General features: G+C 38.0%; 1 protein-coding gene across 3 annotated transcripts in view; it reads right to left on the bottom strand.

Moving 5' to 3' along the window:
- The window catches only part of ELMOD1 (ELMO domain containing 1), a gene marked incomplete at its 5' end in the record, with an annotated part of 68,981 nt that overhangs the window by 41,676 nt on the left and 13,152 nt on the right, over positions 1 to 14,153 (bottom strand). For 2 of the 3 annotated variants that reach the window (XM_079929380.1, XM_079929379.1), the window contains 3 exons: positions 1,894 to 1,991; positions 2,839 to 2,867; positions 3,005 to 3,814. In XM_079929380.1, coding sequence (XP_079785506.1) covers positions 1,894 to 1,991; positions 2,839 to 2,867; positions 3,005 to 3,281 — 404 coding nt within the window. Of the gene's footprint in view, positions 1 to 1,893; positions 1,992 to 2,838; positions 2,868 to 3,004; positions 3,815 to 14,153 lie in introns of those variants that run through there. The other variant, XM_079929381.1, reaches the window with a different exon arrangement.

Below are 14,153 nucleotides of genomic sequence, written 5' to 3'. Positions count from 1 at the left end.
GATTCAGTCTAAGAGTTACTGTTCAATATACTCCAACTTCTAATTCACTCACTAAATTTAAGCATTTTTTGTTGGAGTTGGGGGGTCACCGTAATCACAATGACAGTGTCATAATCATCTTTTTTGGGGGGGATGAGATGTATAGAGGTTAAGTCTAAAGTTGGGGGCAATAGAAAAATTTAAGTTTTAGGATTGTATGCTTACTCCCAACATAGAAGGCAGTGTCAGATAACCCAGAATACTAAACTTAAATAAAATTGAATGTTCAATTAAAAAAAGCTAAATCAGATATTTAGGAAAAGGGCACAGTGGTCACCCATAAAATCAACACAGGACTGAGAAGAGAGTTAATTTTGAGGGAAAGAAGGGAGTGGTAGAAATAAAAAAGAAGAAAACAAGGGACCCAATTCAATTTTACTGTAGTAATTCTTATCACCACTGTAAGTGGCACCTGAAAAAAATGTATAAAACAAAGTAAGGTTAATAGTAGTAATGGCTTGATAAATTACAAGGTATTTCCCCTAGCCCTCTCTATTTCTTGATTTTTTTCCAGAAAATTATTCAATTAAAAAAAATCACATTATGTCAATGTCAACCTGGAAAAAAACCCCACTAAAATCCATATTGAGCTTTAAAAAACACAATCTACTACCTATAAGGGTTTTTTTCTCCCTAAAGGAAATCAAAAGAATAGATGGTAAGGAAACACCTTTGAATGAAGTATATAACTTTCATAAAAGAGACAGAAAAGATTTGCTATTAAATCTAACCCAATCTCTAAATATGATTATAGGTCTAATATATCTCTCATGCCTAATTGTAATCATAAATTTTTGGTTCAACTTAATTTAAAATGAATTTCACTCTTACCAGCTTCCCAGAGAAATAAAATATGTCAGAAGGTTTCAAAAAGACATTTACTGTATAATTAAATCACATTTAATGGCTGAATGAGGAAAAGGCAGCTAATTAGCTGAAGCTTCTACAGAAGAGTACTATGGAGACTACATGGAAATGGAGTTTTGTGATGAGCCTCAATCAGCTAGTACTAGAATCCCTTCAAGATACAGACCTATGCAAAGTGCACTCTGAAATTCCCTTTGACTACAGCTCCTCATCTTTGGCAAGTAAAAGCTTTCTTTAGTGATAACATCTGAAGTTCTTAAGTATACACATCTAAAAGACAGTTTGTTACTTACCTAAACTTTACCTGAATATATCTGCATACAGAATTTATTCTACCCAATATCCTAAGCCTAAAATTTTACAGAAAAATTCCTGCACACAATGGAAAATATAAAGCTAATTTTAAATGTCATGTACATCGCCAAATGCATTTTAATACTTCCAAGATGAGATGACTAAATTACAAAGTTCTAAAGTCTTCATATAAAAACTGTCTATCTCTCTCTCCCACACATGCCTGTCTTCTTCACAAGCAGGTAGAAACTGTCTCCAAGATTATCAGCCTGTCATGAACTGAAGAAATATTCTTTATGGAGCAGAATCAGCTCAGGCACATTTACAATCTGAACATTTACTGTTAATGTAAAATACAGGCATCATATGGAGCGACTGTTGATGAATGGGCTCCCTTTATTTCACCTTCTGATATCAGGGGCATGCACCAGATTTCTTACATTCATTGCATTTCAGAAGCATAAGCATAAATCACAACAGAAGTACAAAGCTGCTGCTATTTACAAATAATAAAAAGGCATCTTTTTTCTTTATTTTTCATCTGAAAGTCACAACATGCAGATGATTATTTGGGGCAGGAAAGAGAGAGAGGGAGAAAGAGCATGCGAGAGCATAGTTTGAGTATTTAGAACTACTAAATATGTGGCATGTGACTTCTGTTTTATATTTACAACATAATAAACATATTCTTACTGTGGATTTATGTCAGGGTTAATTTTTTTCAGTTCCATAATGTCTTCTATAGTTTTTTCAATAGCATCAGGATGAACACTCACTGAAGTCTGCAGTAGCTGGAAAACATGTTTCAATCAGTTGCTTTGTCATGAACACTGGTGTCTTAAGTGGGGTCTATTTAAATAGGGGCCTCAAATGTTTGTTTAAAGCTTCTATATGAAGATAAGAAACTAAACTAAAGGCAAAAAATTCATGTAGTATTTGAATTCTAGTAAATTTGATATTTTCACAGTGGGGGTAGCACAATTTTCCTGATTAAGGTAATTAACATAACAAAACAAAAATACGTAAGTTTTTTTTACCATCTTCATCTGTTTTAAGCTACTTCATAGAAATATTATATTTTCCTTTTCTCACTCAACACACATGGCTTCCATTGTTAATGGGCATTATGTCTATGACTGTGTGAAGTACATGGGGGATATAGTCCTAAGGATGCCAAAATTAAATTAAATATTCAAGAATCTTGAGAAGCAGATTTTTCTTTCTTATGTGGATGCTTAACTATGTGCTATAAATGCTAGCATAGTGGCTTCTTTGATTTTCTTGGAAAATCTTGAGTATAAAGTTAAATGATTTGGATATTGATGAAATACCAGAGAGTTACCACTGCTCTTATTTTCAAGGAATATTTATTTTATGATTTGGAAAGAGGTATAAAAAAGGATTAATTCAACAATGAAATAATATGTGTGTCATAAATCTGCCTAGAAATTCTTGAGTGGCTGCCTTCATGTAAAAAGTACAGTGGTTTGTGATGGGAAAACAATTCATTCTTCTCAGTTTGCATTAGTATTCATAGCCAAAAGTATCTTTTTGTTTCTTAAAATTTTTACTTTTTGATGATGGAGGTAAGTCTTCAATTGAAAAGTTGCTGAAAAATATAGGAACAATTTTACTTACCTTACTTTTTGAATCCCTCAGTGATGTTTCTGGAAAAGAGATGATTTAAAAAGCCATTCAAAAATTATCTTTTACAACTGGTTTACAATTACTATACTGAAAAATAACAGTGTATCCTCAATCCCAGAAAGCCTACATTTTGCTTACTGCTTTGTTTCATGCTTACCGATTTTCATAGTTCTAGAAGCTCCAGGCTTGGTATTGTAACAGATCCGTTGCAGTTCACATCTTCCAGTCAGCTTTCTCATTACAAATTTCAGGCAACGCCACAAAAATTTACAGTAAAAATACAGGCACACCTGGATCAGCATTCTGTCAAAAACAAAAGATAGCACTCTTCCAATAGAACTCTGTAAGAGAATAGAAAGCAGCCACCACCAGCAAGCAAAGAAGCCCAGAAGAAAATCAATCATTAGACTTCTGGGTTTACAAGCATATTTCATTATTCTAACCCCATGTTATTTTATTTGAGGTAGCTACAAAACCCATCATTGGGAGGGAAGCCCAAGGTCTGTAAGCATATACTTACTATGACTGCAAGCTCCAGAATTCCCTATTCTAGTAAATTTGACACACTAACAAACTAAGAGTGAAGCACAGGGATCCATTCTTTTCCTACCTTTGCCTAAAAATATTTTCAAAGCAAATCAGTACCTCGAAAACAGAACACTTGTGTTTTAGAAGCTGTCCCCCATAGACACAGGGAAAGGGTATGCTGTGGCATCTCCCATCTTCTGCCCCCACGAATAGCCTCTCAGCCAGCCCCAATTCACTTCCAGCTTCTCCTTAGTGTCTTATTTTTGGCTTCTGTGTTATTTCTTCCCCTGCTCCCATTTTTTTCCCCCTTCCCTCTGCTTTCCTTTTGGTACTGTTGTCCTCTTTGAGGACTTTGTAGTGTGGCCACCATCTTCTCTGCTGACCAATCCCAGTACTTCTTGGATGTGCCAGAATGCCTCCACAACAGTTCACTGAACAAGCATGTTGACCTTGGGTTCTTCAACATTCTCTGATATAAACCTTCCAAAAACTCCGCCTCTTGACAAGTTTGTTCTTGACTCCTGCTAAACAAAGTTTTCTTCATTGCACACCCTATCTCACTCCAATAATACCTTAACAAACTATAAAGTATATGGCCACCAATCATGCACTTATTCACAATGCTTCTGGCACATGTGAATTTGTGTTTTATGCCAACTTTTAGTTTTTAATATGTGAGTGTCTACTACTTCATGGGACTGCTCAGCATCTCAAAATGACTCAAGCTGTAGAAGTAAAGAGGACTTATCATCCAGGAACTTATATTCAACCCTTCTTCTCTGAACACTAGAGTTTTCCTAGAAGGCAGAATTATTTTCCTAGAAGGCAGAATTATTTATATTACTTCCTATTGGTGTGATTTCTAAAAGATATTTCTTTTTCTCATATGTTCACTAATTCCCCCCAGCTCTAACATAAGGTGATCCAGGGTCATTAAGATGAATTTGTGTAGTTAATTAATATCCTCAATGATATGATTAATCCCTGAATTTGAACCAAAACCTTGATTGTGTTCCTTTGTAAAATTGCTCTGGCTCCAATATCTTGAACAGCTTGAGTTAAAAATAACAATTCCAACTGACTTATACAAAATCATGGTCTATATCATATAAATGCACTGGGACAGAAACCTTCAAGATGGCGCAGGAGTAAGACATGGAGATCACCTTCCTCCCCACAAATACATCAGGAAAACATCAACATGTGGAACAACTCCTACAGAACACCTACTGAATGCTGGCAGAAGACCTCAAACTTCCCAAAAGGTAAGAAACTCCCAACTTACCTGGGTAGGGCAAAAGAAAAAAGGAAAAACAGAGACAAAGAATAGGGACAGGACCTGCACCTCTGGGAGGGAGCTGTGAAGGAGGAAAAGATTCCACACAGTAGGAAGACCCTTCACTGGCAGAGGTGCGGAGCGGGGGAAGCTTCGGAGCCACGGAGGAGAGTGCAGCATCAGGGGTGCAGAGGGCAAAGCGGAGAGATTCCCGCACAGAGGATCAGTGCTGATCAGCACTCACCAGCCTGAGAGGCTTGTCTGCTCAACTGCCAGGGCGGGTGGGGGCTGGGAGCTGAGGCTCCAGCTTCGGAGGTCAGATCCCAGGGAGAGGACTGGGATTGGCTGCGTGAACACAGCCTAAAGAGGGCTAGTGCACCACAGCTAGCTGGGAGGGAGTCTGGGAAAAAGTCTGGAACTGCCTAAGAGGCAAGAGACCATTGTTTCAGGTTGCATGAGGAGAGGAGATTCAGAGCACTGCCTAAACAAGTTCCGGAAATGGGCGTGAGCCATGGCTATCAGTGAGGACACAAGAGATGGGCATGAAACACTAAGGCTGCTGCTGCAGTCACCAAGAAGCCTGTGTGCAAGCACAGGTCACTATCCACACCTCCCCTCCTGAGAGCCGGTGCAGCTCGCCACTGCCAGAGCCCTGTGATCCAGGAACAACTTCCCTGGGAGAACACACGGCACACCTCAGGCTGGTGCAACATCACGCCGGCCACTGCCGCCACAGGCTCACCCCACATTGTGTACCCTTCCCTCCCCCCGGCCTGAGGGAGCCAGAGCCCCCAAATCAGCGGCTCCTTTAACCCCTTCCTGTGTGAGCGAAAAACAGAAGCCCTCCGGCGACCCACACACAGAGGCAGGGCCAAATCCAAAGCTGAACCCCAGCAGCTGTGCAAACAAAGAAGAGAAAAGGAAATCTCTCCCAGCAGCCTCAGGAGCAGCAGATTAAATCTCCACAATCAACTTGATGTACCCTGCATCTCTGGAATACCTGAGTAGACAATGAATCATCCCAAAATTGAGGCGGTGGACTTTGGGAGCCACTGTAGACTTGGAGTTTGCTTTCTGCATCTAATTTGTTTCTGGTTTTATGTTTATCTTAGTTTAGTATTTACAGTTTATTAACATTGGTAGATCTGTTTATTGATTTGGTTGCTCTCTTCCCTTTTTCTTTTTAAGATATATATATTTTTTCCTTTTTCTCTTTTTGTGTGTATGTGTATGCTTCTTTGTGTGATTTTGTCTGCAGAGCTTTGCTTTTACCATTTGTTCTAGCGTTCTGTTTTTTTTTTGTTTGTTTAAAATTTTTTTTTTTAGTATACTTTTTAGTGCTTGTTATCATTGGTGGATTTGTTTATTGGTTTGGTTGCTCTCTTCTTTCTTTCTTTCTTTTATTACTTTTTAATTTTTAGTATTTTTTATTTTAATAACTTTATTTTATTTTTTTCTTTCTTTCTTTTTTTTTCTCCCTTTTCTTTTGAGCCATGTGGCTGACAGGTTCTAGGTGCTCCAGCCAGGTGTCAGGCCTGTGCCTCTGAGGTGGGAATCCTGAGTTCAGGACACTGGTCCACCAGAGACCTCCCAGCTCCACGTAATATCAAATGGTGAAAGCTCTCCCAGAGATCTACATCTCAACGCTAAGACCCAGCTCCACTCAACTACCAGCAAGCTACAGTGCTGGACACGCTATGCCAAACAACGAGCAGGATAGGAACACACCCCCACCCATTAGCAGAGAGGCTGCCTAAAAACATAATAAGGTCACAGACACACCTAAACACACCACCAGATGCAGTCTTGCCCAACAGAAAGACAAGATCCAGCCTCATCCACCAGAACACAGGCACCAGTCCCCTCCACCAGGAAGCTGACACAACCCACTGAACCAACCTTAGCCACTGGGGGCAGACACCAGAATCAATGGGAACTACAAACCTCCAGCCTGTGAAAAGGAGACCCCAAACACAGTAAGTTAAGCAAAATGAGAAAACAGAGAAACACACAGCAGATGAAGGAGCAAGGTAAAAACCCACCAGACCAAAAGAATGAAGAAGAAATAGGCAGTCTACCTGAAAAAGATTTCAGCGTAATGATAGTAAAGATGATCCAAAATCTTGGAAATAGGATGGAGAAAATACAAGAAATGTTTAACAAAGACCTAGAAGAACTAAAGAGCAAACAAACAATGATGAACAACACAATAAATGGAACTAAAAATTCTCTAGAAGGAATCAATAGCAGAATAACTGAGGAGGAAGAACGGGTAAGTGACCTGGAAGATAAAATAGTGGAAATAACTATTGCAGAGCAGAATAAAGAAAAAAGAATGAAAAGAATTGAGGACAGTCTCAGAGACCTCTGGGACAACATTAAACGAACCAACATTAGAATTATAGGGGTCCCAGAAGAAGAAGAGAAAAAGAAAGGGACTGAGAAAATATTTGAAGAGATTATGGTTGAAAACTTTCCTAATATGGGGAAGGAAATAGTCAGTCAAGCCCAGGAAGAACAGAGAGTCCCATACAGGATAAATCCAAGGAGAAACATGCTAAGACAGATAATAATCAAACTATCAAAAGTTACATACAAAGAAAAAATATTAAAAGCAGCAAGGGAAAAACAACAAATAAATGGATTAAAGACCTAAACGTAAGACCAGACACTGTAAAACTCTTAGAGGAAAACATAGGCAGAACACTCTATGACATAAATCACAGCAAGATCCTTTTTGACCTACCTCCTACAGAAATGGAAATAAAAACAAATAGGACCTAATGAAACTTAAAAGCTTCTGCACAACAAAGGAAAACATAAACAATAAGAAAAGACAACCCTCAGAATGGGAGAAAATATCTGCAAATGAAGCAACTGACAAAGGATTGAAACTCCAAAATTTACAAGCAGCTCATGCAGCTCAATATCAAAAAAACAAACAACCCAATCCAAAAAGGGGCAGAAGACCTAAAGACACATTTCTCCAAAGAAGATATACAGATTACCAACAAACACATGAAAGGATGCTCAACATCACTGATCATTAGAGAAATGCAAATCAAAACTACAATGAGGTATCACCTCACACCAGTCAGAATGGCCATCATCAAAAAATCTACAAACAATAAATGCTAGAGAGGGTGTGGAGAAAATTTACATTGTACTGTTTGTGGGAATATAAATTGATACAGCCACTATGGAGAACACTATGAAGGTTCCTTAAAAAACTAAAAAGAAATATCATATGACCCAGCAATCCCACTACTGGGCATATACCCTGAGAAAACCATAATTCAAAGAGTCATGTACCACAGTGTTCACTGCAGCTCTATTTACAATAGCCAAGACATGGAAGCAACCTAAGTGTCCATGTGGCACATACATACAATGGAATATTACTCAGCCATAAAAAGAAACAAAATTGAGTTACTTGTAGGGAGGTGGATGGATGTAGAGTCTGTCATGCAGAGTGAAGTAAGTCAGAAAGAGAAAAACAAACATTGTATGCTAACACATATATATGGAATCTAAAAAAAGTGGTTCTGAAGAACTTAGGGGCAGGACAGGAATAAAGATGCAGATGTAGAGAATGGACCTGGGGACATGGGAGGGGGAAGGGTAACCTGGGATGAAGTGAGAGAGTGGCATGGACTTATATACACTACCAAATGTAAAACAGATAGCTAGTGGGAAGCAGCCACATAGCACAGGGAGATCAGCTTGGTGCTTTGTGTCCACCTAGAGGGGTGGGATAGGGAGGGTGGGAGGGAGATACAAGAGGGGGGAGATATGGGGATATATGTATATGTATAGCTGATTCAGTTTGTTATAAAGCAGCAACTAACACACTACTGTAAAGCAATTATACTCCAGTAAACATGTTAAAAAAATTTTTTTAAATGCACAGGGAATGGAGGAAACATATAAGTAACTAAATTTCTACACTAAAATGTGGTAGAATCCTTTGTAGGCATTAGAATTGTATTCTGGAGTAACTAATAACAAAATGTCCATAATATGCTTATCAAATAGAAAAATGTTTGGAAAGAACATGTGTGGAATAATATATTTTTTCTTTAGTAAATAAAACAAAATATTTAATGATGATATATAAACAAGGAGAAAAAGACTGGCAGGATATACAACAAAAATATTAACAGTGGTTTTTCTGGGTAATGGAATTATGAGTAATTTTTATTTTCTTTTCTGATTAAGTATACTTTCTTTTTTTAATATGTATATATTATTTTATTTAAGAAGAAAGTTATAACTACAATTAAAATGTATAAAATGATCACCAAAAATCATTACAAAAGTACATATGAAATTTCTATGTGAAGTCATATTCTGCTGAAAGACAAAAAATGATTTACTATGTTGTGAAGTCTGAAATTCAACTGTTTTAGTCAAATATGTTCTAAGATCTGTTAGGATTTAGATTATCAGCTTCCAAAAAAAAGTAACCCTGAAAATAATTAATGGAACATTTTAATTAGATGAGTGAGAAATTTTACAAAACCACAACATGGTCTCTTGGAAAAAGTTTTCCATTCTTCCAACTATTGGATAGCTATGACAGAAGAAAAGATTGAGCAATATCCTTGTTAACTTGTTATCAGCCAAATGGTAATGATATTAATAACTGGTTGGCATTAATCCTATTACAAGTCAGGGATAAATCTTTCCATGGTATCTGCCCTTATGATACCCATGTGCAAATTCCAGTAAAGTTTGCCCAGTATGTGGGCCAGCTTCTCAAATGAAGCCTATTTTAAGTCTATGCATTAGGACTCCATAATAATCAGGTTCTTGTAGTACTAAATCGTCCTAGAGAAAAAGGTTCTAATTACAGTTTAAGGAGTATTTTTGTATTCAACCTACTTAGGATACAAGCCAATTAAATTAAACAGAAAGTTTCCCCTATGCAACTTCTTCATCAGAACTATACAGAGATGTGGCTTGAGACCTAGAGGTGTCATCCTAGGTGGCAGGAAGCATCCAGATGTGAGTGACTTATAGCCCATCTAAAATTTCTCCCACTGGCCTCCTTGCATATAAGAAGAAAATGCCTGGGGAATTGTTTTGCATCAAGACAGTGTTATATAAAAGGAGAGAAAAGACATCATGTTCTATGCTTTTCTTTTTTCTTTTTTTCAATTCCCCTGAGGGTATTCACACTGTCAAAGACAGGGAAACCCAGTGGAAATCCACAGTGAGGGGTTAGAGATGGTGCACCATTTCTTAGGGCTCAATGCTCTGTGAGGTGTATCACAACCCTCTCACATAATCACAGAAACAATAACACAAATCATGAAAGAGAAATGCTCATTTCAATTGTGAAATGACATTTATACACTGCTTCCTTACCCTTTCATAATTTCTGGGTGAGTGTCCTGATAATGTTATTTATTATCCAGGATATATTTTGATTTTTTCCTTGTTTTTGTAATGGGCCAACATGCCCACAAATATTTCATTAAAAAACAGCTTGTTATGCTAGGCACTGTACTTTCTTTCTATGCTATGTATTATATTTTTTCAAGCCAGATCATCAGATCAAACAATGCCTTGACAGATACAGTTTATTTTGCACTTAGATCAATCGTAAATGTAAGGCATGGTCAGAGATGGAAATACCAGCGCTACCCCTTACTTTGGAAGCCCGATTTTATTTATTTATTTTTTTTGCGGTACGCGGGCCTCTCACTGTTGTGGCCTCTACGTTGTGGAGCACAGGCTCCGGACGCGCAGGCTCAGCGGCCATGGCTCACGGGCCCAGCCGCTCCGCGGCATGCGGGATCTTCCCGGACCGGGGCACGAACCCGTGTTCCCTGCATTGGCAGGCGGACTCTCAACCACCGCACCACCAGGGAAGCCCAGAAGCCCGATTTTGATGAGAGAACAAGTACCCAAGTTGCTTTCTCGTGAAAGGACCAGATCAGCAAAACCTCCATATAAGCATCTCAGGATGGCTGTTCTTCACCATCAAGTGCTACCAAGAGATCACTTCTTAAATGTCTGGTCCTATTTAAGTGCCTCAATTTGTGGGAAAACTGCTTAAGGTCCAGAGAACAATCAAAATGATTAAATATTTGGGGAGAATGTTAAATTGGTTTGGCATGTTTACCCTTAAAGGAAGAAATGAATCTTTAAAGCTTTAAAGCTAATCAGTAGTTGGTTTAGGGAAAAAGAAAGAAAGGAAGGAAGAAAGGGAGGGAGGGAGAAAGGGAGGGAGGGAAAAAGGTAGGAAAAGTGCATCCCTTTCCAATCTGAGTTTAGGAATAGGAACTTTTGGATTTATAGTACTTTTCCTCCTTTTAATTTCCTTTATCTCCTTTATGTTTCTGACCATGTGCCTGGAGTGAAGGCATCTCAGATGTACCTGTGTAGCAGATCCCATTTGCTTTCTTTAATCCTATCCTTCTGTTCCTATTATTAGAAGAAGAATTACTGCCACACTCTCTCCACCATCTGAACCCTATGTTCAGAGGGTTTATAGCTGTGCTTGTTTTGTTTTTATCTCCTAGCCTGAATCATCAAACCAATAATCTTAGTTTTATTTAGAAGAATATTTTGCTTTTATTCTTCATAACACTAGACTTAGTTTTCTTATTTCTGATGGAAGATTTGCAAATCACTATTGAAAAGATTTGCTACATTTTGTAGGAACAACAATCAAATTCTCAAGACTACAAGGAGAAAGTACTGATCACCATCTCTTATATTTTTTTACATGTGTGTTTTTTGTTCGTTTGGTTGGTTTTGGTTTTTTTTTTTTTTTTTTTTTTGCTGTGCTGCGTGGCTTGCTGGATCTTAGTTCCTCAACTCAGGGATTGAACCAGGGCCCTCCAACAGTGAAAGTGTGGAGTCCTAACCACTGGACCACCAAGGAATCCCCACCATCTCCGATTTTTAATAACTATATGCATAGACAGCAGTTTTTTTGTGTTTGTTTCTGTGTTTTCAATCATAGCTTTTTTATTGTGTTCCAAAAGGAGCCACTGTACTTTCCAAAGATGAATGCCTTGCTTAAGCACTGGAAGAATCTGATTTAATAAAAAGAGCTATTTACACATGTTCTACTTCCAACATTTTCTGTTACTGCCATTTACTGATATGCTGCAGAGTGAAGTTTATGCTGAGTTCATAGCAGTATCCTTCCATAAGGCAATTATGATCACTTTTATCATTTAACATTCATCCTCTAGCTGGCACAAGAATAGCCACCCAATGTAAATAAATTATTCAATATAAATCATATTTCTGCTACCAAATAAAAGTGAGCTACTGTCTTGTGCTTCTTTGTTAGAGGAATCCATTCAGCAGGGATGAAGCCTCTGAAACAGGAGATGCACCTAGGACCATGTACTCTCCTGCCTCTGGGATGAGGGGGTGTGGGTACCTGTAGTACAACACTACTCCATCATCTTAAATTTGTGATTCTGACATCTTCTTTTGGAATAGTAAGAGAAAAGTGGCTTATTTTGAACAATTTCAATGAATTTGCTAATGAAAGTTAATTCTTGCTTGAAGAAATCCTGTAATAAACAAGAAGTACACTATTGGTGAGGAAGGATACATACAAAATAATCACAATTCTTGAATCAAATCACTTTCCTAAACAGAACACTTTTCATCTAAATGGCCATAAAGAACAGCAGACTGCTCAATGTTTCCAGCATTTCATGTACTCTCTAAAATGACATTTTAAAAAATTTTAGCTGCTCTGTTGAAGTTCCTAATTAGGGGCACTGGTAGTCAGTTGGAAATTAACTTGTCAACAGGTATTTGGCCTAGTAAATGGGCCCCTCTAAATAATGAGCATCCTACTAGGAAAAGAGGCCACAGAGGACTTGATACATGAACTGGAAATGTGAAATCATACAAAGATACCATTTGTGGGCCTCTAGAAAAACAAGATTATTAGATGGAGAGAAATACCATGTTCTTGGATTGGAAGAATCAACATTGTGAAAATGACTCTACTACCCAAAGCAATCTATAGATTCAATGCAATCCCTATCAAACTACCACTGGCATTTTTCACAGAACTAGAACAAAAAATTTCACAATTTGTATGGAAAAACAAAAGACCCCGAATAGCCAAAGCAATCTTGAGAATGAAAAGCGGAGCTGGAGGAATCAGGCTCCCTCACTTCAGACTGTACTACAAAGCTACAGTAATCAAGACAGTATGGTACTGGCACAAAAACAGAAAGATAGATCAATGGAACAGGATAGAAAGCCCAGAGATAAACCCACGCACATATGGACACCTTATCTTTGATAAAGGAGGCAGGAATGTACAGTGGAGAAAGGACAGCCTCTTCAATAAGTGGTGCTGGGAAAACTGGACAGGTACATGTAAAAGTATGAGATTAGATCACTCCCTAACACCATACACAAAAATAAGCTCAAAATGGATTAAAGACCTAAATGTAAGGCCAGAAACTATCAAACTCTTAGAGGAAAACATAGGCAGAACACTCTATGACATAAATCACAGCAAGATCCTGTTTGACCCACCTCCTAGAGAAATGGAAATAAAAACAAAAATAAACAAATGGGACCTAATGAAACTTCAAACTTTTGCACAGCAAAGGAAACCATAAAAAAGACCAAAAGACAACCCTCAGAATGGGAGAAAATATTTGCAAATGAAGCAGCTGACCAAGGATTAATCTCCAAAATTTATAAGCAGCTCATGCAGCTCAATAACAAAAAACCAAACAACCCAATCCAAAAATGGGCAGAAGACCTAAATAGACATTACTCGAAAGAAGATATACAGACTGCCAACAAACACATGAAAGAATGGTCAACATGATTAATCATTAGAGAAATGCAAATCAAAACTACAATGAGATATCATCTCACACTGGTAAGAATGGCCATCATCAAAAAATTTAGAAACAATAAATGCTGGAGAGGGTGTGGAGAAAAGGGAACACTGTTGCACTGCTGGTGGGAATGTGAATTGGTACAGCCGCTATGGAGAACAGTATGGAGGTTCCTTAAAAAACTACAAATAGAACTACTATATGACCCAGCAATCCCACTACTGGGCATATACCCTGAGAAAACCAAAATTCAAAAAGAGTCATGTACCAAAATGTTCATTGCAGCTCTATTTACAATAGCTCAGAGATGGAAACAACCTAAGTGTCCATTATCAGATGAATGGATAAAGAAGATGTGGCACATATATACAATGGAATATTACTCAGCTATAAAAAGAAACGAAATTGAGCTATTTGTAATGAGGTGGATGGACCTAGAGTCTGTCATACAGAGTGAAGTAAGTCAGAAAGAGAAAGACAAATACCGTATGCTAACACATATATATGGAATTTAAGAAAAAAAAAGTCATGAAGAACCTAGGGGTAAGACAGGAATAAAGAAACAGACCTATTAGAGAACGGACTTGAGGATATGGGGAGGGGGAAGGGTAAGCTGTGACAAAGCGAAAGAGTGGCATGGACATATACACACTACCAAA

Source organism: Stenella coeruleoalba (genome assembly GCF_951394435.1).
Source record: "Stenella coeruleoalba genome assembly, chromosome: 8".
Classification (NCBI taxonomy): Eukaryota; Metazoa; Chordata; class Mammalia; order Artiodactyla; family Delphinidae; genus Stenella; species Stenella coeruleoalba.
Note: the sequence above shows the minus strand (reverse complement) of the source record. Positions and strands in the feature narration are given on the sequence as shown.